The sequence below is a fragment of the Lingula anatina genome, chromosome 10 (genome assembly GCF_051362555.1).
Source record: "Lingula anatina isolate TDL-2025a chromosome 10, LinAna3.0, whole genome shotgun sequence".
Lineage (NCBI taxonomy): Eukaryota > Metazoa > Brachiopoda > Lingulata > Lingulida > Lingulidae > Lingula > Lingula anatina.
The window spans coordinates 14,824,903-14,847,100 of NC_141776.1; the positions used below are offsets into that span (position 1 = coordinate 14,824,903).

Genomic DNA, 22,198 nt, shown 5'->3' on the forward strand with positions numbered 1-22,198 from the left:
CAATAATTTTTTTTATATCCCCATTTTCTCCACTCAATTTTTTTCTCCCTAGATGGCAGTGGGTATGTGGAAGATGGCAGAGAGATATTTGATGATGAACTGGATGAGGACAATGTATACACCAGTAAAGGTGAGAGTGATTTTGAGAATTGCAGTACTTGGCCATCTTTCATTCACAAAAATTGTATTTGAAGTCACTTTTTGCCAGACAAAAATGTTATTAGTGAACATATTTTCTTCAGACACTATGTCCCATGAATAATAAATGGTGCACATGAATGAAAAAATATTTGAGAGATTTTTGTAATATAGATTTTAATATATGTTATACCATTGCTGATCTTTCTACGTTATTGTACACAAATTTTCATGTATAATATTGACAAGACATTCACGCCATTTTGTCTTCATATTCAGCTAAGAAGGCAGTGGAGCAGTCCAAGAAGAGTAAGAACCCCAACATCATGAAGCCAGGGAGCAAACCCAAGGCTACAATCAAATCCATGTTCCAGGCACACACTGGCTTGAAGAAGAAACCTGTGGTATGGATAGATAATGCTTAGCATTTTTCACACTGCTATTGGACATACAATATAACACAACGCAACACAACACAATATGTGTATAATTTTATTTTAATTTGGTATGATTAAAATTGATATTGGCTTTACGGCTCTTTGCTGCTTACATCATATGTTAAAGTTAATTCAGTTTTGTCTGCCTCAACTTCATTATTTGATCCTTTTCAATTTGGTTCAGTTAGAGACATCGTCTTAAATTGGCAAATTTTATTTTCAATCAAATGCCTTAACAAAAGCATATGATTAAGATTTTTTTATTTTTCATATTTTTATGATTTTTTTTATTTTTCATTTTTAACAGAAGGAGGTGAGTCTAGATAATGATGATATTCTGGGAGATATCATGAATGAATTGAACCAGAATTCCTCTGCTCCAGCCTTCAAGCCACCTCCAGCTAAGATGGTCAAGAAACAAAATGGACCTGCCAAGTAAGTACATTGATGATTTCTTTCTGTTAATCAAAATTAGAATTTTCAACTTATTGAGTAACTGGGGCTGAATACACCATGCACTTTTTTTTACTTAGATGAAAAATTTGGTGAGTGAATTGTTGGAGTTGGAAATAAAATGAGATGAACTGGATATTGCAATTTTATTGTTGATATTAAAGAGTTTTTACAGTATTGCTAAGTGTGACTTAATTTGATTGTTTTTCATGTCATCTTTGTAAAATATATCAGATTTTAAAGAAGATGTGAACTTTTTAAACCCCAGATAAGTTTAATTTAAGAAAATTTGTAACACGGAGAATTGTTTTGAGCAGTTATTCATTTGGTGAAAAGACGACTATCAGTATCCTGATATTAACCTTTGCAAAGAAGATTATGTTTTTACTTTTGTGAATTTGTTAGTAAACAGCCTAATTCAACAAGTTATGGACAGGTTTTGATAAAATTTTAAAGATAGGTTTGGAATGGGCTAACAAAGATTTTTTTAGATTTTGGTGTGATCCATAAATAAATTAAGTAAACTGAACTGCCTTGGAAGGGATTTGTAGTCTCTGAATGCTTTTCTAGATATCCCAGTGTATTTCTCCACTTTTCAGATCACCATACAACCCTTTTAATACTAAAGTGAAGTCCCGCGTGAGCCCAACTCAGCCCGCCAAGCCCTACCCCAGCCCACTGGCCTCTCAGAGGTCAGCTCCAAGGCCGGTGGTCAAGAAAATTAAACAGGAGATTAAGCAGGAAGTGGAAGAGAGCCCTGAAATTGATGAATATGATAGTTGTCCTATGGATTATAGAGACGATGATGATGATGGTCAAGAAAATATTAAAGTTAAAGTTGAACCAAAAGGTATGTCAGGGATTTAAATGTTGCTTCCTGTAGTTTATTGGTAACACTGGCAAACACTTACCCATATATTTGTTATTCAAATTCTAAGTAATAAGTTTGGTAATTTATGAAAAAAATTCTGTTCAGCTGAATGGTACAACTTCCACCTGTATAAATGCAAATTATTTTTGTAAGTGGCATGGGAGGGAGTTGCATTTTAGTTTTAATTTCTATTGCAGAAAATGGCCATCATGAGTCGGAGATGGAGGTGGGGGACATCGACTTCGATGACAACTTTGGCGAGACTGAGGAACAGAAACCCAAAGTGAAGCAGGAGGTTGAGGACTCCAAACCAGTGATGTAGGTCTTCCATATTGCTGAAAGATTTTCTATAGCCCCAACCCCCTTTTTTATTGGTTTTTTATAGTTTTAGAGGAAAGGGGGATGTGTGGGATGATGGGGGGGGGGGATGGATGTTTGTCATGAAAAGGTAATTTGTCAGATTTTTAACAGCCATTTTTAAGATAATTTTAAACAGAAATTAAAAAATTACATATTTCTCTATTTATGGTTTGTTAATCGTGGATATTCCATAAATTAAAGCACCTTAAAATTTGCTATGTTAAAACAATCTTCGACTATTTTCTATCTTAGATCTGCAGAGTTCTTAGCTTCTAGCTGGGATACGATGCAAGATGGCGCAGACAGAGGAACCGCCATGACAGATGTTACAGTAGACTCGTCAAGCCTGCCCCTGATAACCAATGAAAATGGAGACCAGGTGCTGCGGATGTACTGGCTGGATGCATACGAAGAAAGGAGTAAATCGGGTAGGGGGACAGATTTTTTAATTTCCTGCTCACCAGATTTTGTAGATCTGGATAATGTGTGGATTTATTATTTTTTTTCATCTTATGTTCATATCAGTGTATGTATATTTAATATGTTCATACTGCTTTCAGAAATGAATTAGTGTTTATATGTTTAGAAAAAGGTATGAAGGCTCTTAAATTTTCAAAAGAAATGTGAGGAGTATTAATGGAAAGATATGTCAAAAAATCATGTTACAACTCGTTTATCCTTGGAATAATAATTCTATGCCTGCTACCCATATTCTTTCTGTTTTATCCTCCTATTCATTCATTCATCCATTCATTCATTCATTCATTTGCTAATTTTTTTGTCCAGGGACAATCTACCTGTTTGGCAAAGTTTGGATTGAGTCAGCTAAGACCCACGTCAGCTGCTGTGTGTGTGTCTCCAATATTGAGAGGCAAATGTTCTTCTTGCCCAGATCCACTGTAAGTACTCACTAGTTCTTAATGAATTCTGTAAATAGACTAAAGCTTCTAGCTGGGATACGATGCAAGATGGCGCAGACGGAGGAACCGCCATGACAGATGTTACAGTAGACCCCCCCCCCCCCCCCCCCCCCAATATATAGCTGTGTAAAAGTTGAAAGTATTCCTTATGTTGCTAAATTTTGTAGTTAACACTTTTTCATTATGGACAAGCATTATAAGTTTCTTTCCAAATTTTAGATAAGTTAGCCATATCTGTATTGTAAGTAACACTTAATAATCAGATAAGAACTGTTTTCTTAAAGTGGGGTAATATAATTATATCTGTCTATTATTCAGAGAGTGAATTTGAAAACTGGTCATGACACAGGAGAGGAAGTGACATTTGTTGATGTTTATAATGAGATCACCAAGGAACTAAAAGACAAGAGAAATATCACCATGTTCAAATCCAGGGTAGGTACATTATAGTGCAACTTATTATTTTATTTTCAATTGAATCAGGAATTTGAAGGTTTTTTCATCATCATTTGAAATATAATAGATCTTTTGTCAAATACACTAATTGAACAGTAAAGCATAGCCTTTTTCACAGAGTTTACATATTCATCAACACTTATTAAAGAAGAAAAGTCCAATTCTTTCATTTTTTGTCTCAGCCAATATTTATCTTTGCAATTCATAGCCTTATGAAGAAAATAATGAGGTACATCTGCAGTTTAATCTGTTTTCTGTTATAATATCTGCTTTGTTTATTTCAGAAAGTGACAAAGGAATACTGCTTTGAGGTGGCAGACATTCCAGTGGAGTCAGAATACATGGAAGTCAGATATAACGTAAGATTTCCTTGAAAATCATACTTCCTGTTATGGGTTAGAGAAAAATATTTGGATGACTATGTAAACACTCCTATAATACGTTGCAATAAATTAAGGTGTCTGGTATTTGTATTTCTGTGTCTGTATACAAATAAAGTTTTGGAACAGAAGATACCACAGTATCAACTATATGTTTTTCCTTAACTTTGCTTTTCCCACAGTATTGCTAAAAGGTAATGCTTTAAAACTTGGATTTCTTTGTGATAATGATGGATGTTATTTTCCACTAGCATGATTAAGAAATTGGGTAATTTAAGTGAAGGGAATCAAAACTTTTATTTACAACTGTTATAAACTAAGAAGAACGAAATGCTCTTTTCATTGCAGGGTGCCAAGTTTCCAACCAGGATACCACAGGAGCTGAAAGGAGAAACCTTCAGCCATGTTTTTGGCACAAATACCTCTTTGTAAGTCGACTCAATATGTTGAAGATTAACTATGGAATGAAGTTGAATGATTTATGTGATTTTCATTGTTTCTGCTAAAGATCTATAAGTGCAACTAGGTATTATAGATGTTGATGTTAAAGTCACGATCTAGCAGTTATGAAATAAGGATGAAAATGATGAACATAAATAGTCATGGAAATTTTTTTCTCGTATTTTAGTCTTCTTCACCCTGAAATTGTCAGATTACTGTGAAAGGCTTAAAACTCTACTTTGTGTTATCATCTTATTTAGAATTGTTTTTTGATTATTTCAGTCTTGAGCTCTTGTTGCTGGAGAGAAAGTTAAAAGGCCCATCTTGGATTGACATCAAGGCACCTCGTAAGTTAGCTGGATGTTTAAAAATGTCTGATCCCAAATAAGATTCAGAAGAATACTTTCATTAACATTAGGCAGATGAAAAGCTTAATGTGTTAATAGAAATCAAAAGTCTTCTGGATTTGTTTGGAAATCCAGATATTTGGATGTTGTAATTATTCACTCCCCATATATAGCTGTATGCCTTCTGTGCTTACATTTTCAAAATTTTTTAAAGATCCACTTTCATCTCTGCACCATATGATGTCACATTTAGCATCGTACATTTGATTACTGTAACAATACCATGAAAGTCAAATAAATTAAATGAATGAATGAATAATCACATAATGTTTTTGTACAATTCAGAGATCATAAAGGCTCCTATGAGTTGGTGCAAAGTGGAGGCGGAGGCCGTTTCTCCAGATAACATTACTGTGGTGAAAGATGCCTCTCCACCGCCGCCATTGGTTTCCATGACGATAACCATGAGAACCCTTCCAAATCCCAAGACACACCAGAATGAGGTGAGATATTGCAAAGGCAATAAGTTTGTTTATTTGTTTATTTATTTATTTATTTATTTTGAAAGGAAAGTTGAATGGCATTTTTACATGAATAGAAAATAAACATACTTAAACATAGCACAGCTTATTCACTCTTACTTATGGTTTAGAATGGCAAGGTCCAGCATTTTGAGATATCATATTGTAAAATGTTCATATCCAAGAGTTGGTATACAGTTATACCAGGCATGAGCTTTTTCCACAAAATCTCAGATTTCCGTAATTTTAATACAGTTGTTCCCACAATAAATGTTATAGAGATTTTTTTTCAATTACCCAGGTTCATTTCTGTTGTTGTACTTCAGGTGATAGCTGTGGCTTGTCTTGTCAACCAGCAGTTCCAGATGGACAAACCAGCGCCCAAGACGCCATTTAATTCTCATTTCTGTGGTAAGTTTTTTTTTACATGAACTTGTATGTTATTTAAAGGCCTTTATCTATTAAAATACTTTGTCTTTGTGAATAACCTAAATTCAATTCATTTTGAGTAATTTTTGTCAGGTTTTGCTTTCTTCTTATGTTTTATCTTTTCCGTTATTACTGGTTATCAGATTCTGTTTTTGCTACTTAACAGTAATTTTGACACAATGATGAAAGATTAATAATTGGATTTTCTACTTTGAAAGATGGAGTCTTTTTTTAATGTTTTCTACATTATTTCCAGCTATAACAAAGCCCAGTGACAACATATTTCCATATGATTTCAAGGACTGGGTCCAGAGAGAGGTCGGAATTTATTTTTATTTTGATTATTTACATCTTTTTTGCATAAATTATTATAAGATAGAAGCAATGAGATTGGTCCAAGTCATATTTTGCCCAGCTCCTTCTGACACTTCAGTTATTTTATAAAAAGATGCTAAGAATATTACAGTTCTTTTTTAGTATAACTTGTAACGAGCAGGAGTTGAAGTCCCTTTTTGGTAAGAATAGCATAGGTGAAGTCGGTATATGGCTTATAAGTCTGAAGATTGCATTCACTTTATACAAAATTAATGAAAGCAGAGTGCAATTCATCATAAACAAAACTTTTTCTATTTTATTATTGTTATTTATTTTGGAATATTAATGTCCTTCTTTTTCCCCCTCCAATAGAGTAAGAACACCAAAGTGGACATACAGCCCACAGAGAGAGCACTATTGGCATTCCTGTTGGCCAGATTACACAAGATAGACCCTGATCTGATTGTGGTACGTATGTAACCGAGTATCACAAGAAGCATCTATTGAATCTCCGAAGTATCAGCTTCTTTATTCCTGTACATACATGCCAACGTGACAGTGTGAGTAAAATGACTCAAGAATACTGTTGAGCGGGTAATTTATATTTCCCGCTCACGTGACTAACAAAGCTCACGTGACCGCCAAAAGGGCGGGAATGCTTTCGTAATAATGTTTCACCCTATTACACGTACATATGCTTGTGTGTGTATGTATGTGCATGCATGTATTTGTGTATATTTTTGTGTGAATGAACTTTCTTAGACGTTAGCTACTGCCATAAAAAAATGGATTTTTCAAATTTATTAGCCTGAATTGACGAGAAGAAATTTTAGCAGTTGTTTGAGTTAAATTTCCCGCTATAATTTTATTTAATAATTAGTACATTTCAAATAGGGCTACTTAATTCAATTCAACACTGTATTTTTTTTTTTCTGTCAAATAGCCACTAAGAGAGAAATTGACACCTTTGAGATGAATTTTAAATGATTTTCATTTATTTTCCACAGGGTCATGATATATACGGGTTTGACATTGATGTCCTGCTCCACAGACTTCAGAGTAACAAAATACCTCACTGGTCCAAGATGGGACGACTAAAGAGACAAATGATGCCAAAATTATCAGTCAGTATAAGTTCTTGCATGGTCATAGGTAATGGTAATAGTTTATTGAGCTACATGTGTTTAAGTGGTACATGTACATTGCAAGGTGCCAGCTCTCTTCACTTCGTTTATTTATTTATTTATTTAAAGGGAATTCAAGCATAGCACAAATAGTTTGCAAGTAACTGAGAACATGTACAAAAATATATATTTTTTTGCACTGGAGTTTAACGATTAGAATTTTGTTTCTTTCTTTATTATTATTATTAGTAGTAGTAGTACAAATAGTGTAAATAGTTCACAATAGTGACTGAGATCACTTATACACAAGCACAACAAAAAAAGATTGATTCGAACAGTTGGGGGTTTAACATTTAGATATAAAAAAAAATCATAAAAAAATTATTCTTATTTTAGGGTGGCCCGGGCCGGGGGTTTTCATTGGCCAGTCAGTCTGCCATGTGCGGGAGAATAGTTTGTGACGTCAAAGTCTCCGCCAAGGAGCTGATTCGCTCTCGTGCCTACGACCTCACTGAGTTGTCCAATCAGGTGCTGAAAGAAAGGCGCCAGGAAATTGACTTGGATGACATGAGGGATATGTACAGGTGAGAGGCAGGGGATTTGTTTGTTTGTTCACTTTAGCTGAAGCCACTGTTAAAAGAGATCATTTTTCAAATGCTTGAATGTTTGAATAGGGTCTTTATTGAAAAAGCCACTTGCTTAATAAAAATTGTTCTTTATCACAGGCATATTCTGAATTTGAAAGCTTTGTAGGGATTGGAAATTCTCTTCCTTTGTAAGAATATTTGCCCCATTTGTGTGAAGTAGTCTGAAAAGTTGCTAGATTTAGTACAAAATGTACAAATATGGGGAAGATGTCCTCTTTAATCCATATTCTCATTTGAGATATTTGTGGATAAATGGAGTTGTGAAAAAATGAGCATCTTGATATTTATAATGTTGAATTCTATCTAGAGCCTAAGAGGCATTACTTAATTTTGAAAAAAATTAGAGAAATTTAGTTTTGAGCTCAGCAAAAAAAGAAAAAAAATGTATAATTGCAACATTTTGTGAGTCAAATTGTCCATTTGCTTTTAAAACATTTATTTCTCTACTATACATGCAGTTCTTCCAAGCACTTGATGGAGCTGGTGAAGTTGACTCTGATTGATGCAACATTCGTGTTAAGGATTATGTATGAGCTGAATGTCCTACCACTAGCTCTCCAGATAACTAACATTTGTGGTAATGTGATGGTGAGTATTGATGATAACTTTGTAATGTTATTTTTAATTGTTATTTGTTTATAAGCAGTCTGTGTCAAAAAAACTTTTTGGGCCTACAAACCAAGGTGCAATAGAGTAAGACAACACTTTTCGGAGGTCTTCAAGTCAATTAAACCAACTGACACTAAGTGAAAGTCGATATTACTTTAATTAAATTATTGAAAACCTAAAGGAGGTTATATTGTCACCTCAGTTTATATGTGTGTCACCAGCCTAACTCAGAAAGTTATGGGTGGATTTATTTAATTTATATCTTTGCCTTTATAGTGATACTACTTTCGCCCATTGTGATTGGAGATCCAACACAATCAGTAATAGCATGACCTGTTGATTGAGCTGTCTTGGTTAAAGTCTGTGCTGTCTGGGTGCTTTTCTAGTTAAATGATTCCATTTATTAATAGTTATAATTATATTAATTTTATTATTTATTGAATGATTTTGTATATGGCCTTGAAGACTTGACTTGATGTTTAAATCATATTTCAGTCTAGGACACTAATGGGAGGTAGAGCTGAACGTAACGAGCACCTTCTGCTGCATGCTTTCACAGAGAAGAACTACATTGCTCCAGATAAACAGTATGGAAAGAAACATGTGGCAAACGTGAGTGAAAATTTGGAATTAAGGGAGAAGTGAACAGTGAGTGTTATCTTTTGTCATATTTACCAAGAACACTGATGACAGGGCTGCCATATTGATTTAATCAAAAGATTTTGAGAAGTACCAACTGTTCTTACTTTGCAAAATGAAAAGTATGCATAATTATTGCCATAGTGAGTAAAAATTGTTTTAAAACCAAACTGTCCTCAGGAGGAAAATGCCGATGATGATGATGACCACAACCAATCCAAACCCAGCAAGAAAACACAGGGTCGCAGAAAACCTGCATATGCCGGCGGATTGGTCCTTGAGCCGAAGAAGGGGTTTTACGACAAATACATTTTGCTGCTGGATTTCAACAGTTTGTACCCCTCCATTATTCAGGAATACAATATTTGTTTTACCACCATTGCTAGAACACCAGACAAAACTAAGCAGGAGGTGAGCTTTTCAAATTTGCTGAGTCATTGTTTATTCATTTTTTGCAAAACACTTCACTGAAATCACAACCTTTTTGAGCATATCTAGCTCGAGGTCTTCTCAATTTGTTCACCATTTTTGGCTATATACACTTCCTTAACTACCTTGTCCATAGGAGGAGAAGAAGACTAAAATGTGTTCTTTATTTATTTCAGGGAGAGGAAGAAGAGGACTGGCATTTAGAACTACCTGACCAGGACTTGGAACCTGGCATTTTGCCAACGGAAATCAGGAAACTTGTAGAAAGTCGTAAACAAGTGAAGCAAATGATGAAGGCCCCCAATCTTTCTCCAGATGCTTATATGCAGGTTTGAACAATTGTTCTGACTAAATTTTCTGACTTAATGGAATTAAACAGGATTCATATCACTAAGTTTTAATCCCACAACTTACTGTAGAATGAAACCAGATTGTGCATAATTTAGAGGAGAGTGGAATCAGAAATTATGGCATAGCTGTGAATGTGGTTGGGAAACGATCAAAGGCTGCCAGAATTTTATCCACGTATATTTTCCACACTTAAAAAGATTCATAAAACTAAAGGTTTATGCAATGCAAGGCTTTTTTATCTGCCTACAACAATTTGTCCTCTTTTTTTTATCGGAGAAATATATTTATATGTTGATGAAACTGTCCAATTGTCTGTGTCATTGTACACAGACTTTATTTTGATCAGTAATCTACCTTTTAAGTTCGAGAAAATCAACAGGCTGTAATTGAAAGTAATAGTCATAAAAGAGAGACGTAATTTAAATTCTCACATTTCCTTTCAGTATGACATAAGACAGAAAGCCCTGAAATTGACAGCCAACAGTATGTATGGTTGCCTTGGTTTCTCTCACTCTCGGTTCTATGCAAAGCCTTTGGCAGCCCTGGTCACTGGGAAGGGAAGAGAGGTGAGGAAAATATCCGACTGTTCTCTATTTTTGAAGGAATTTAGAATTATATAGGTCTCCAGGTCTTGCTCACGAGAAAAATACAAATTATGACTGTTTCCTAAAATTTTCCACCTGTGGAAAATCTTGACTTTGTTAGGAAACTCTTAACTGTTCATGCCTTAGAACTAAGATTTAGTGGTAATATTTATGTTATATTTTGTTTTTCATCAAACATTTCATATATTTTGTGACAAAAAGCAGTGCAGCTTCTTTCACTTGTGCTTAGTCCCAATAGGTGGCACCTCTGTCGCCATTCCAATGAGCTAATGATTTCACCAGAAATGCAGATGTCAACAGGGGGAAGCACTGGTCTTCAAGAAGTCTTTATTGATGTGTTGACACAATCCCAGTCTCTGCCTACTAGTTTAGAGGATTTTTTCTGTAATGGCCTCAAATAATGCCAAGTCATACATTTGCTGGTTTTGAAGAGGACCACTTCAGTATTTCTCAGTTAGGGCCTGTTTATCAATTAAAAGAGTTTTGAGCTTTATTATATGTTCAGTCAGCTTTTTGTGACAGCAACTCCACTGCAACTGTCTGTAATTTAAAAAATAGCTTAAATTATAACAGGGAGATGCACTAGCAATTTTTTTTTTTTTTTTTTGCTTAGCCAAATCACTCCTTTTCATCACTTTTTTTCTCCAAATGGTTTAAATTTGATCAAAACAAGATAAACCAACCCAAGCCTATTTTGTTTAGCCAATTTGAGTCAGTTTTAGCATTTGCCTAAAATGGCCAGTGTTAGGGCTCCCCCCCCCTTTCTATGTTCTCCACTTAAAGATGCATACATATACCCCTGCCTGCCAGTTAAGACGAGTTCTTCATCTCATACTTGTCAGCATTGCTGCGTTTGTCATCACACGTGTTCGAGTGGTTCATTTCTCCTCGAGGCTAATGTGTTTACGATAGGAATTACCCCAGGAGAGGGGGGTCTCAATAAGTCCTAATTAGTTAGGCAAATAGTGAGAGTAATTCAATTTGAGTGTCGCGTGATGTAATGCTAAATACCCCATTGAATGAACGAGTGGGGGAAACATGTAAAATAACTTTGGAGATTATCAAGATTAAGTTTGAGATTATGTTCAGCAGTATGGCACCATGGCTTATTAGGGCAAGACCAGACTCTCGTATTATTGGCATGTTATATCATGGAGATGAACATGATATCACAACTTCCTTGCATTGAGTCTGCCTTTTTTTTTTTTTTTTTAATATTCCAAATAATTTTGAGAAAAATTTGTGATTGATTATTTATTTATTTATTCAATTATTTATTTTTCTATTACTTGGGATTATATAGATATTAAAAGGAGTTTTACATTAAAATCAAAATTTTATGCCAAAATCAAAAACATATTCCCAAACTAGCCTTTTAAAAACCTTATTTATAACATATAATACATAAAATTACATAAGCCTGTCTGCAGACAGGTGAATGATTTATTTGAATCAACAATACTAGTTATAAAATTGGAATCATTATTTTCTTATGATACAGTCAACAGATGATTTCAACAGCATTTGGGTGATTTGAAATGGATTTTGAGATGTAAGGTAAAAAAACTTACAATGTCTTATTTTTAAGATGTGCCATGTTGTATTATGAAACTATGATTGATTATTCTACATCCTTTTTTAAAAATGGAAAAAATGTTACATTGTTGCATTCCCCACAATCCAGTATTTCTTGAGGTGTCATGTTGTTGTTTTTTAATCAGTTGTTCCAGTAAACTAAACAAAAAACTGGTCGTTATTGCATTCTTGACAAGACAGCATTTGTTGACGGACCAACCACTCCTTGTTTCAACAAGTACATACTAATTTGTTGTACTATTAACATACTAGTGCCAAGCCAGCCTGCATTTTTAACACAATTTTTACCACTCATTTCTCTTAAGAACATTGCCACACATTTATTTAGTTGTCGAAAGTGTTTTGAAACAGCCTGCATGCTTTAGAAGCCAACAGCTGCAGAAATGGCAGTATTTGCTCAAACGAAATAGAGATTGATTGAAATGCTTGAATTATGCAGGTGGTCTATGCTGCGAATTTCGAGGCAATTAAAAAATATGAAAAGATAAGGTACTTATGGGGTATTTTCTAACAATATGTTTCTGTTTACCCTTGATTAGTTAAATAAAACTGAAATTAATTTGGTAATTTGATTTGTTAGCTTTAAGGTTGGGAATTGATTTCAATGATAGATAAATAGTTTGTCTTTTAATTTCATTTTCAGAAGCTATTTAAGGACAAAAATCAGAAAAAATTTAAGAGAGTATTCTGAATTATTCATTTTTTTATTATTATAATAAATAAAGTACAGTAGTATTATACCTCTGCAGTAGCGCAAAATACTGCCAAAATGCATTCGTGGACCATAAGTTTGTATGTTTTTAGCACTTTCTGTTTTAATCCATATGGTTTAGAAAAAAAAACTTCACAAACTTGACACAAGCACAAACTTTAAGTACATTTTTTTGACTAGTTGTAATCTACAAGTGAAAAAAAAAAACTTCCCAAGCATGGCACAATAACAAAGAATTTTTTTCACCAGTCAAGCATTGCAAATTATTATTGAATTGCCAGGAGTTGAATAGAAAATAAAAAAAACTTTTAAAAGCTTATTATGCTAATGGATTCCCCACCGTAGCTGTAATGGTCTTTCAAGTAGTCCACAAATAAGAAAAATTATTAAATCCCTGATCACATACGGAAAAAATAAAAGGAACAATTAAGCTTTTATACCGTGAAAATTTTTTTTAAACAGCAGCACTTAATTTGTTTTTTCAAAATGTCTTCCTTGAACTCGGGGTTGCCCCTCCATCTGCAGGGGTTCACATTGAAAGATACACATATGCATTGTTCCGCTAATCCACTTCACTGGATTTTCAGTAAACTGCTTGCGTAGAGAATTAGCCGAAGTGTTGTTCAAATATAAAGGCGTGAATGGAGGTGTCAGGTGGTAAAATGAAAGTCGACTCAGGTGCAGTATGGTTAAGCGGGATGAAGATTTCGACATGGAAGACTAGTTGTGTACTGGATGTACAGATGTATATATATATATATATATATATATATATATGTGTGTGTTTACATATTGAAAGGATTGATTGTGGGGAAATGATAGCATTTTATTTCTTTATTTATGTGAAATTTATTTTATAATAATGATTTTATTTTGATTGAGACAAATTTCTGATAGTTGTCATCATGTCAGTCTTGGGTTTACAAAAAAATTTAAACTGATTTTTGGTTTTCTTAAGCCCAAATATTTGGTTCATTGTATTTGGAGAAAATGGCTAATCAGGAACATCAGATCTACCAGTTTGAAGAAAAAAATATTCCGATTCATTTCCGTTTTTTCATAAGACATTTGTGCCATCCCTTTGAACATGAATGTAAAATACTTGAATGAGTGTAGACCTTTTTTGTGTTCTTCCTTTAATCAAACTGTTTTGCAATAGTTTATAATCACCCCCCCCCCATCCTCCTAACCCTAAATCATAGTTTTTTTATAAAATAGTTCTAAATGATGGTGGTGGCAGTATATAGCATTTCTGGCATCTGGCTCCTTAACTAACTTCTCTTAATAGGCTTGTAGTACAAGTGGCATCGTAAGCTGTATTTGGCAATACTCGAGTTAATACTCTCATTCTACTGATATGCTTACAGGTTGAACAACCTCGCATAGTGTCTCGAGTAGCCGTTTCAGCCCGCTTTCACATATTATTGTCACGTACGCCTTTTTTTTCAAACCATTCTCGTGAATTAGCACGAGGAGGTTTTTGTTATGTTTTCTAAGTTGGGGAAAAAATGAGGGGGGCACTTGATCTAGAAGTGACAGATTTGCGTTCATGGTTTGGAATAATACTCCCAAATTGAGTGTCTGAATATGGTGGTGGTGTTTAAACAGAAATAGAATGGGTTCTATGTACTTATGATAGGTATTTTTGAATGGCTTCTCTCTTTCTCTCTCTCTCTCTCTCTCTCTCTCTCTCTCTCTCTCTCATATGAGATTAATAAGAAGGACTTCCACCATGTCCATCAAACTTCCACATGTCCACAAGCACAGATTTTCAGTTACATAATACATCTAATGGAATCTGAGAAAATCTAAGAAATTCTCATTCAATAATCTCATCCCTTAAGGACACATCACTGCAGTTATTCTCTACGAGAGGGGGAAAATGATTCCTTGTACAGTCGGTAGTTTTTAGAAATCATCTTTTGATATAGATCAGTGTAGTTTTCCCCGGGAATGTTCATTTATTTATTAATCTATTTATTTGTTTATTGCAAACATGAGCTCTTTCCATGGAAAATTCCACGCTTTTTAATTCAATTTTGATGGTTGCTGAGATTTGTCAAGGTTAGGTGTTGGGTCCCATGATAAATGTTCAGAGTTTTTTTTTTTTTTTTTTTTTTTTTTTTGGGACACCATGTTGGTTATTGTAAGAGCTAAGATCTGAAAGTGCATATATTTTTATTTTGTTAGATCTGTAAATGCAGGTTATTTATGCGATCACTCACACTGGCAACATTAATTTATAACAAATGAATAAATAGAAGTTTATTTGCTTCCCAAAAATGTTAAAGATTGGGGAAACTAAGATATTTGGTCATGAAAAATCTATAATGGAGTGGTAAAAAAAAAATGAAACATATCCCATTTCCAATGAAGATATCAGTCCCTACATATTGGAAAGATGCTTAAAGAAGGCACTGAAATAATCTCTAACCTCAGGGCTGTTTAAGGACTGCTTATCCCACACAAAGTACAAGTATTGGCCATGTTGTAGACCCCAGCAACCCTTTTGACTGAGACAAAATCAAATTATGAATTCTGTGTTAAAGACTAGTGTCCATAGGAGAAGAAAGTGGCAAAGATAATCCATATGAGGGCCGTTGGTTAGATTGTATGTCTTGGGTATCATGAATTATGTTGGGAGTTTTGGGGAGGGGGGGTTAGAATATTCATATAGGCAGGTCTGATAACCTGAACCCTGAATACATTTCTGAATGGTTTTGACATAAAATAAAATTTTTTTCTGAAAAAGTTATAACTTGGCTGTTGCACTGTTGATGGTTTGTTTTATTATTATTTTATAAAAAAAACCATGTGACTTCCAACACATACTTTCTTCTTTTTTTCAGATTCTAATGAAGACCAAAGATCTTGTAGAAAGTGTAAGTATGTCCACCTAGAGTGATGTATCAGCCTGGATAATGACTAATGCAGAAATAAGGCAAAAAGAAAAAAAAAAACACTTTTCACATGTGTACTATTATCATAAAAGTTGAGGTACAAAAAATGTTTCAAACCTCATACATTTAATCACTAATTACCTAATAACTTAAAACAAGTAAATGGTTTATTCTTAACTCATAAATGATTTTATATTGATGCACTAATTTGAACTCTTTAAAAAAATTTTGAACCCAATTTACTGTCCTCTAGGACAGTGTTATTAAAATAAAAATACTGTAAATATTGCAGATGAACTTAGAGGTTATCTACGGGGACACAGACTCCATCATGATCCACACCAATTCCACAGAAATGGAAGAGGTCTTTAAATTGGGAAATAAGGTAGTTTGATAATTAACTCGTGCTGAGATATTAAAGTGCATTCCCTGGGATTTTGATCGATCCAGAGATTTAGATTTAGATCGACCTAACTCCCTGGGGGTTCACGCTAAATTGCAGTTAGCCGAGCGCACACCATAGTTAATTACCCCCTCACAGCTTTTAGTAGGCGGGACAGACATTTAAGCTTGTTAAGCTGACACCAGATAGGGATAGATCGATCTAAATATCTATGGGAATGGGGTCTTAGTCTCATGGGTAAAAATAATGTGAGAAAGTGGAACTTCTTGAAGTCAGTTTTTATTTTTTGAAATTTGAAATGATATTTTTAACATTATCTATATTTTTTATTTATCTATTATTTTTTTTAGAAATTTTATTCAGCATCCCTGATGACAAAAAAAAAGGCTGCATGTAAATTGAGACCAAATAGTTCATTGACTAGCCATAAAAAGATATTTATATAGTGTTCACAGCTGCCTGTCTGTCTGTCTGTGATGTTAATATTTTTCGCTTACATAATTATCTGTCTGCAGGTGAAGAGTGAAGTCAATAAACTGTACAGACTCTTAGAAATAGACATCGATGGCGTCTTCAAATCCATGCTGTTGCTGAAGAAGAAGAAATATGCCGCACTGACTGTCTCTAAGGTCGGGGACAAGTACGTGACTAGTCAAGAGCTCAAGGGACTGGATATTGTCCGCAGGGATTGGTGCGAGCTGGCTAAGTCTGCTGGGAAGTATGTGGACAATTAAATTTTTTAAAAATTTTTTTGAGAAAAAGGGGAGCAAAAAAATTTTTTTTAAATGTAAAATATGAACATTGTGAAATGATTGTTGCCAGAGAGAGCAATAGAAATGCTTGGTTGTAAGTGTAGAAATTTTCGCAGCCATACAGGGATGAGAGTTATCTGACTATCGACAGATTTCCGACTTTTTAGGAACCAAAAACATCCTTGACCTAGGTGCCCCCTCCTGGATCCCATTCCATATTTTCCAACCATTGCACTAAATGGCAGTCTCATCTCTGGATAAATTGAAGCAGCATTCCTAAAACAAAACCTATTAAAATTCAGGCATACTACTTACTTTCATTTCCAATATTGTAACTTCACTTTCAGTTTTGTGGTAAGTCAGATCTTGTCCGGCGAACAGAGAGAGACCATAGTGGAGAATATCCACTCCAAGCTGATAGAGGTGGGAGAGGAAGTGGCTCAGGGGAAAATACCTGCAGAAATGTTTTATATTACCAAGGTAGGAGCTTGTGTATTGATATATGTATAATAGTGATTCTATATACTTAGTGTGTGTGTGTGTGTGTGTGTGTGTGTGTGCGTGCGTGCGTGCGTGTGTGTGTGTGGTGTTTGCATGTGTGAGAGAGAGAGTGAGAGAGGCGGTGTGTGTACCTTTTACTGAGTTATTTACTTCCAAAATCAAGACGATCCACTCACCACATCCATGTTTTTAGATAAAAAAAAATTTTATTTAAAAAAAAATACTTAAGCTTAAAAAGCTGACTCAAGATGTTTTTTCTTAAAAGCAAACCAGACCTGGGTCATGAAAATATCTGGCTTATCTTAATGAAAAAAAAATAAATAAACAAACAAAATCTGATTTTAGCAACTGACAAAGAACCCCACAGACTACCCCGACAAGAAAAGCCTACCTCACGTCCAGGTCGCCCTGCGTCTGAACAGTAAGGGAGGACGTCAGCTGAAAGGAGGTGACACTGTGTATTACGTTATATGTGAGGTAAGGGAAATGTAGTTACATTATGTTTTGTATTTATCTAAGTGTGTATTCGAGTTGAGTTTCCATGTTGATTTTAATATTTTTTGGTGCCTGTTAAAAATTTAAGATATCAGCTCTTGTGGGCCATGGTACAATAAAATATTAGGGAAACAGTGAAAAATATGGATGCTATTTAATTGTGAGAAGCATATAGTATATGTTGGATTAAATTACAGGCTATATTATGTGGTAATTAGAAATTATATATATTAATTAATTGGGGTCAGTTATTGTATTATACCACATGATTGAAACAAAGATATGATGAATCCATTAGAATATATCCATTTTTAAAAAAAAATCATCTTGTCATAGGATGGGTCCAGTCTGCCAGCCAGCCAGAGAGCTTATCATCCCGATGAGTTGGCCAAATCAGATACTCTGAAGATAGGTAGGCTATGTATTATTATAATTGTTTTCTGTTAATGAATTTTTTTTAATCAATAAATTTTCATGGTTAGGAAAATGTCATCTTGAACTTCATCTCCGTGTATTCTATGACGAAAAAATCAGACATAAGGTTCCTTTTTCACATTTCTGTGAAAAATGCTTCATATGTTCTATTCAAGTCATCTGAAACTCTTCATAAGGGCAAATCTAATCTAAATTATATTTCCTTTGTCAGTTGCTCAGAATGCTTTTTATGACTCATTTTCTAAACCAATGTGCAAATTGGCACACAAAGTTCATGAGGGCCATTGTGAAACAAAATGTATTGAAAATTTTATTGCTGTTTTACATTGAGTGGCGAACAATGACCAAAATGAATGATGTCCTTTATGCATTCACCCGAGCAAACAACCCCAGATAATCCTTGTCAACAAGGTCTAAACATGTTTTCATTCAATTTTGATGAAGATCATTACAGAATGATAGTGAAGTACTTCCTTGTTTGGCCGTCTGCTTTCAGTATTGGCTCCAATTATGCACATGAACAACTTCTTTGAGAACAAATAGATTGCGATTATGTTAATCAAATAATGTTGTACATGATATTATACAAAATTCATGAAACTTTAAGTGGTGCACCAGAATCCATTAAATATTTACTAGAGTTTTCTAAGTAATCGTTACAGTGTCCACTTGAGCAATTTCTTCGAGTACTGTTACAAAGAGTAAGCAATTGGGAGGTTATCCTTCTCTTAGGATTTTTGTTCTCGTTCATTATTATTTTACTAAAACCACCAGTGAACAAAGAACTTTGTAACTTTTTGGATTATTTTATGTGGCAATTACTTGAAGATTATTCCAATAAAGGAACGGGTATGCTTTCTTTCCTGTCTAGTGAAACTGATAAAATTGTTACGATGCATTGAGAATACACCTCCACATTGTCATCAGTATTTGTTCACTCACAGCTGTGGACAATTTGTTGACAGAATGCCCTATGGATTAATTGGCGAAAAATCTGTTACTCAGTACTTTTAATTTCAACAAAATGTCGTCATTTTAGCTGTACTTGCTTAACACCTGTTTGTACGTAATTAAATGGACAAGTTGAGATGGGGTGAAACAAATTATACATCATAATCGATAGATAAGCCTGCTGAAAATTTCTTTTTGGTCTGACTGGCAGTATGATGAAAAATTTGCCTGGCTGACTGTAAATTCAAAATGGCAGCTCTTAATTAAGAATTTTGTTTGGTCTTTTGGACCAACTGCGCACAATTTTTCTACTGATCTTAAAAAATATCAGTCTTGGCCAGTTTGACCGACATTTTTAGCATGTCTGCAATAAGCTCATAACCCCTTTATTGCCAATACCAGGCTGAATCTTATTCGGTCATTTTAACCAGTGTTTGCCCAAATGGAGTTTTGTTGTTCAATCAGATACTTCTCCAATACATTATAGGTACAACCATTTAAATACATTTTAAAGTCATTCTGTACATACATTGTTTAAGGAAATATATGAGAGATTTGAGTTTTATTGCCAGTTAATTCCATGGTGTTGGATAATTTGGTCATTTTTGCCCTTAATGACTTGGCCAAAAGTTGTTTGTTAACAATGAGAATTAATTCTGTGGAGTGGGTTTAAGTTTTGGTCTTTTTTCCAATTCATATTAGAAATTTAATTTTCATCTTGGCTGTTTTCACACCTTAAATGGCCCTAGATCCCTAGTTGAAAGGTCATTAAGTTATTTTTACCTACTTCTTACTTAAACTCCAAATAATCTCTGAAGGTTGGTATTTATATTAGAATTGGAGCCAATGTGCAGTAATTGTCTGAAAAATCATGAAATGAGTTTGAAATGTTGAATTTTCAGACAACAAATATTACCTGAGCAGTCAGGTGCATCCAGTGGTATCCAGATTGTGCGACCCTATAGAGGGCACTGACGCAGCTCACATTGCGGAGTGTCTTGGTAAGTTGTTCTCTAAGGGACATTTCTGAGATTTTTTTTTCCAATATTAATACACACTTTGGTCATATTCAACATTGATTGGATATTGAATTATAGCTTTTTACTTTTAACTTATACTTTCATGAAATACTGACTCTTTGTTACATCTTAGCAGTGAAAAATACTTACCAGATTACTTGACCTTATCCATTCTGATTAATTTCTAAGGTCTGGACCCCACTGGTTACAAACATGCAATAAGTCGTAACGAAGACCGCGACGACGAAGCCATGTTGTCTGTTGCCTTGTCTGAGGCAGAAAAGTACAAGGATTGCGACCCGTTAAAAGTCAGCTGTCCTGCTTGCGAAAGAGAAATCATCTTTGATAATGTGTTCACAGTTTTGGTAAGTTGGCGTTGATTCTTTTTGACCATTCCACAGTGAAGATTAGACTTACTGTTCTTCGTAAACACCATAGGTTTGGAACATGGTGAATGTGATCTTTTTACAGTCAAAAGCTAACTTAAAGTCTCTTTTCACAATGAGTGGTACACTTTATTGGACTGGTACACTTCAAGAGATAGACAACTTAGCAGCCTATAGCTAGCTACTTTACTTAAGGGTGTATTCAGAATACGTTGATCTGTGGACTAACTGATCTGCAGATAAAGTATGGCCGATCCACTTGAAAGCAATGCTGCATAATCTCCTGATGGGTTCCCTGCCTCCCACACTTGCCATCCCTGCAGGGGATTACATGTTAGGCATACTACAGAGTGTACCAGAATATGCTGGATCAGTAAAATTTACTGTCCAATGTGAAAAATTACTTAGTTTTGGAGTGTTCACTGTAAAGTATTATAACTGCAAGAATCATAAAGTTGAAATGTGAAAATTTTTCTCCCATTTTTCGGAATCGACATTTGAGTGTTCACTGTAAGACTAGTGTTATAATGCCAATCATCTTATAGTTTTGTGAACATTTGTCTCCCATTTTGAGTGTTTGTGTGTTCCCTGTCATAGGGTTTTAATTCCAAGAATCATAAAGTTTTATGAACTTTTTTTGTCTGTTTTTCAGGAGCCAATGTTTGAATGTTCCCTATCAAAGTGTCCTAACCCCCAGTGTACCAACAACCCATCCTGCTTCGTGCCGCTGATCCAGAATAAACTGACGCTGGCCATCAGGGGCCACCTTCAAAAATACTACCAGGTAAGATAATGACTGGGTCTTTGTAATGGGCGAAATTATCAAACTTCAAAAATACTTCCAGGTAAGCAATACAAAGCAAGCATCTCAATACGCTGATAGATATGGATGGCTATGAAGTATTGGTGCATCAGTTATGTGTATGTAAGTTTGTTATGGTAATCACTCGTGCTTCTTGGAGGTAATCCATATCAGTGATATGGACACAATATGCTAAAGGGTACATGCAAGCAAGCAAGTATTCAAGCTTATAATAAACATTTATATTTTTAAAAAATCACAATACTCCTCATAGAGGGATATGGCTCAGTTTGAAATAGTAAGATTTGTCCACTACTTATCAAGCTGGTCTAGAAAAGGTTAGCAATGATTATTATTAAAATGATTAAACTTTCCCGATTGTTTGGAAAGCCCCATACTTGGGTGTTGCAGAGCTCTGTACCTTCAGATTGAAACTACAACTGGAAAAATCCAAATATACAATTCTATTTTTCATAATCAGTTTTGAAGAGATATTCAACTGTTAACACACTGTAATCTGTTTCATATGTCATTTGCAGGGCTGGATGAAATGTGAGGACTCTGCGTGTAGTGCGAGGACTCGGCGGCTCCCTCTGGTTTTCCAAAGGGGGCACCCCATGTGCCAGGCCTGCCATCGCGGCACCCTGCATCCCGAGGTGAGTTTTGGGACAAATGCATTTTCTGTGGTGTGATGTGAACAAAATTGTTTGCAATTGCATGAATTGTAAATTTAATAGCCTTATGTACCCCTGTGTGTATGTGCAAGCATGTGCG

The 22,198-nt window shown here is 34.7% G+C and overlaps 1 protein-coding gene across 1 annotated transcript in view; it reads left to right on the forward strand.

The window, feature by feature from the left end:
- The window catches only part of LOC106165166 (DNA polymerase alpha catalytic subunit), a 30,550-nt gene that overhangs the window by 1,467 nt on the left and 6,885 nt on the right, over positions 1–22,198 (forward strand). Inside the window, exons 4-35 of the mRNA XM_086996590.1 lie at positions 53–130; positions 418–542; positions 883–1,010; positions 1,628–1,878; positions 2,097–2,217; positions 2,512–2,687; positions 3,046–3,158; positions 3,498–3,614; positions 3,920–3,994; positions 4,364–4,443; positions 4,739–4,803; positions 5,149–5,306; positions 5,651–5,735; positions 6,010–6,071; positions 6,441–6,536; positions 7,076–7,192; positions 7,589–7,776; positions 8,298–8,427; positions 8,944–9,060; positions 9,268–9,498; positions 9,693–9,845; positions 10,311–10,433; positions 15,630–15,662; positions 15,973–16,065; positions 16,599–16,801; positions 17,183–17,315; positions 17,682–17,813; positions 18,168–18,243; positions 20,120–20,218; positions 20,426–20,601; positions 21,275–21,406; positions 21,964–22,080. Of these exons, the coding sequence (XP_086852716.1) occupies positions 53–130; positions 418–542; positions 883–1,010; positions 1,628–1,878; positions 2,097–2,217; positions 2,512–2,687; positions 3,046–3,158; positions 3,498–3,614; positions 3,920–3,994; positions 4,364–4,443; positions 4,739–4,803; positions 5,149–5,306; positions 5,651–5,735; positions 6,010–6,071; positions 6,441–6,536; positions 7,076–7,192; positions 7,589–7,776; positions 8,298–8,427; positions 8,944–9,060; positions 9,268–9,498; positions 9,693–9,845; positions 10,311–10,433; positions 15,630–15,662; positions 15,973–16,065; positions 16,599–16,801; positions 17,183–17,315; positions 17,682–17,813; positions 18,168–18,243; positions 20,120–20,218; positions 20,426–20,601; positions 21,275–21,406; positions 21,964–22,080 (3,983 nt within the window). The remainder of the gene's footprint in view (positions 1–52; positions 131–417; positions 543–882; positions 1,011–1,627; positions 1,879–2,096; positions 2,218–2,511; positions 2,688–3,045; positions 3,159–3,497; positions 3,615–3,919; positions 3,995–4,363; positions 4,444–4,738; positions 4,804–5,148; positions 5,307–5,650; positions 5,736–6,009; positions 6,072–6,440; positions 6,537–7,075; positions 7,193–7,588; positions 7,777–8,297; positions 8,428–8,943; positions 9,061–9,267; positions 9,499–9,692; positions 9,846–10,310; positions 10,434–15,629; positions 15,663–15,972; positions 16,066–16,598; positions 16,802–17,182; positions 17,316–17,681; positions 17,814–18,167; positions 18,244–20,119; positions 20,219–20,425; positions 20,602–21,274; positions 21,407–21,963; positions 22,081–22,198) is intronic.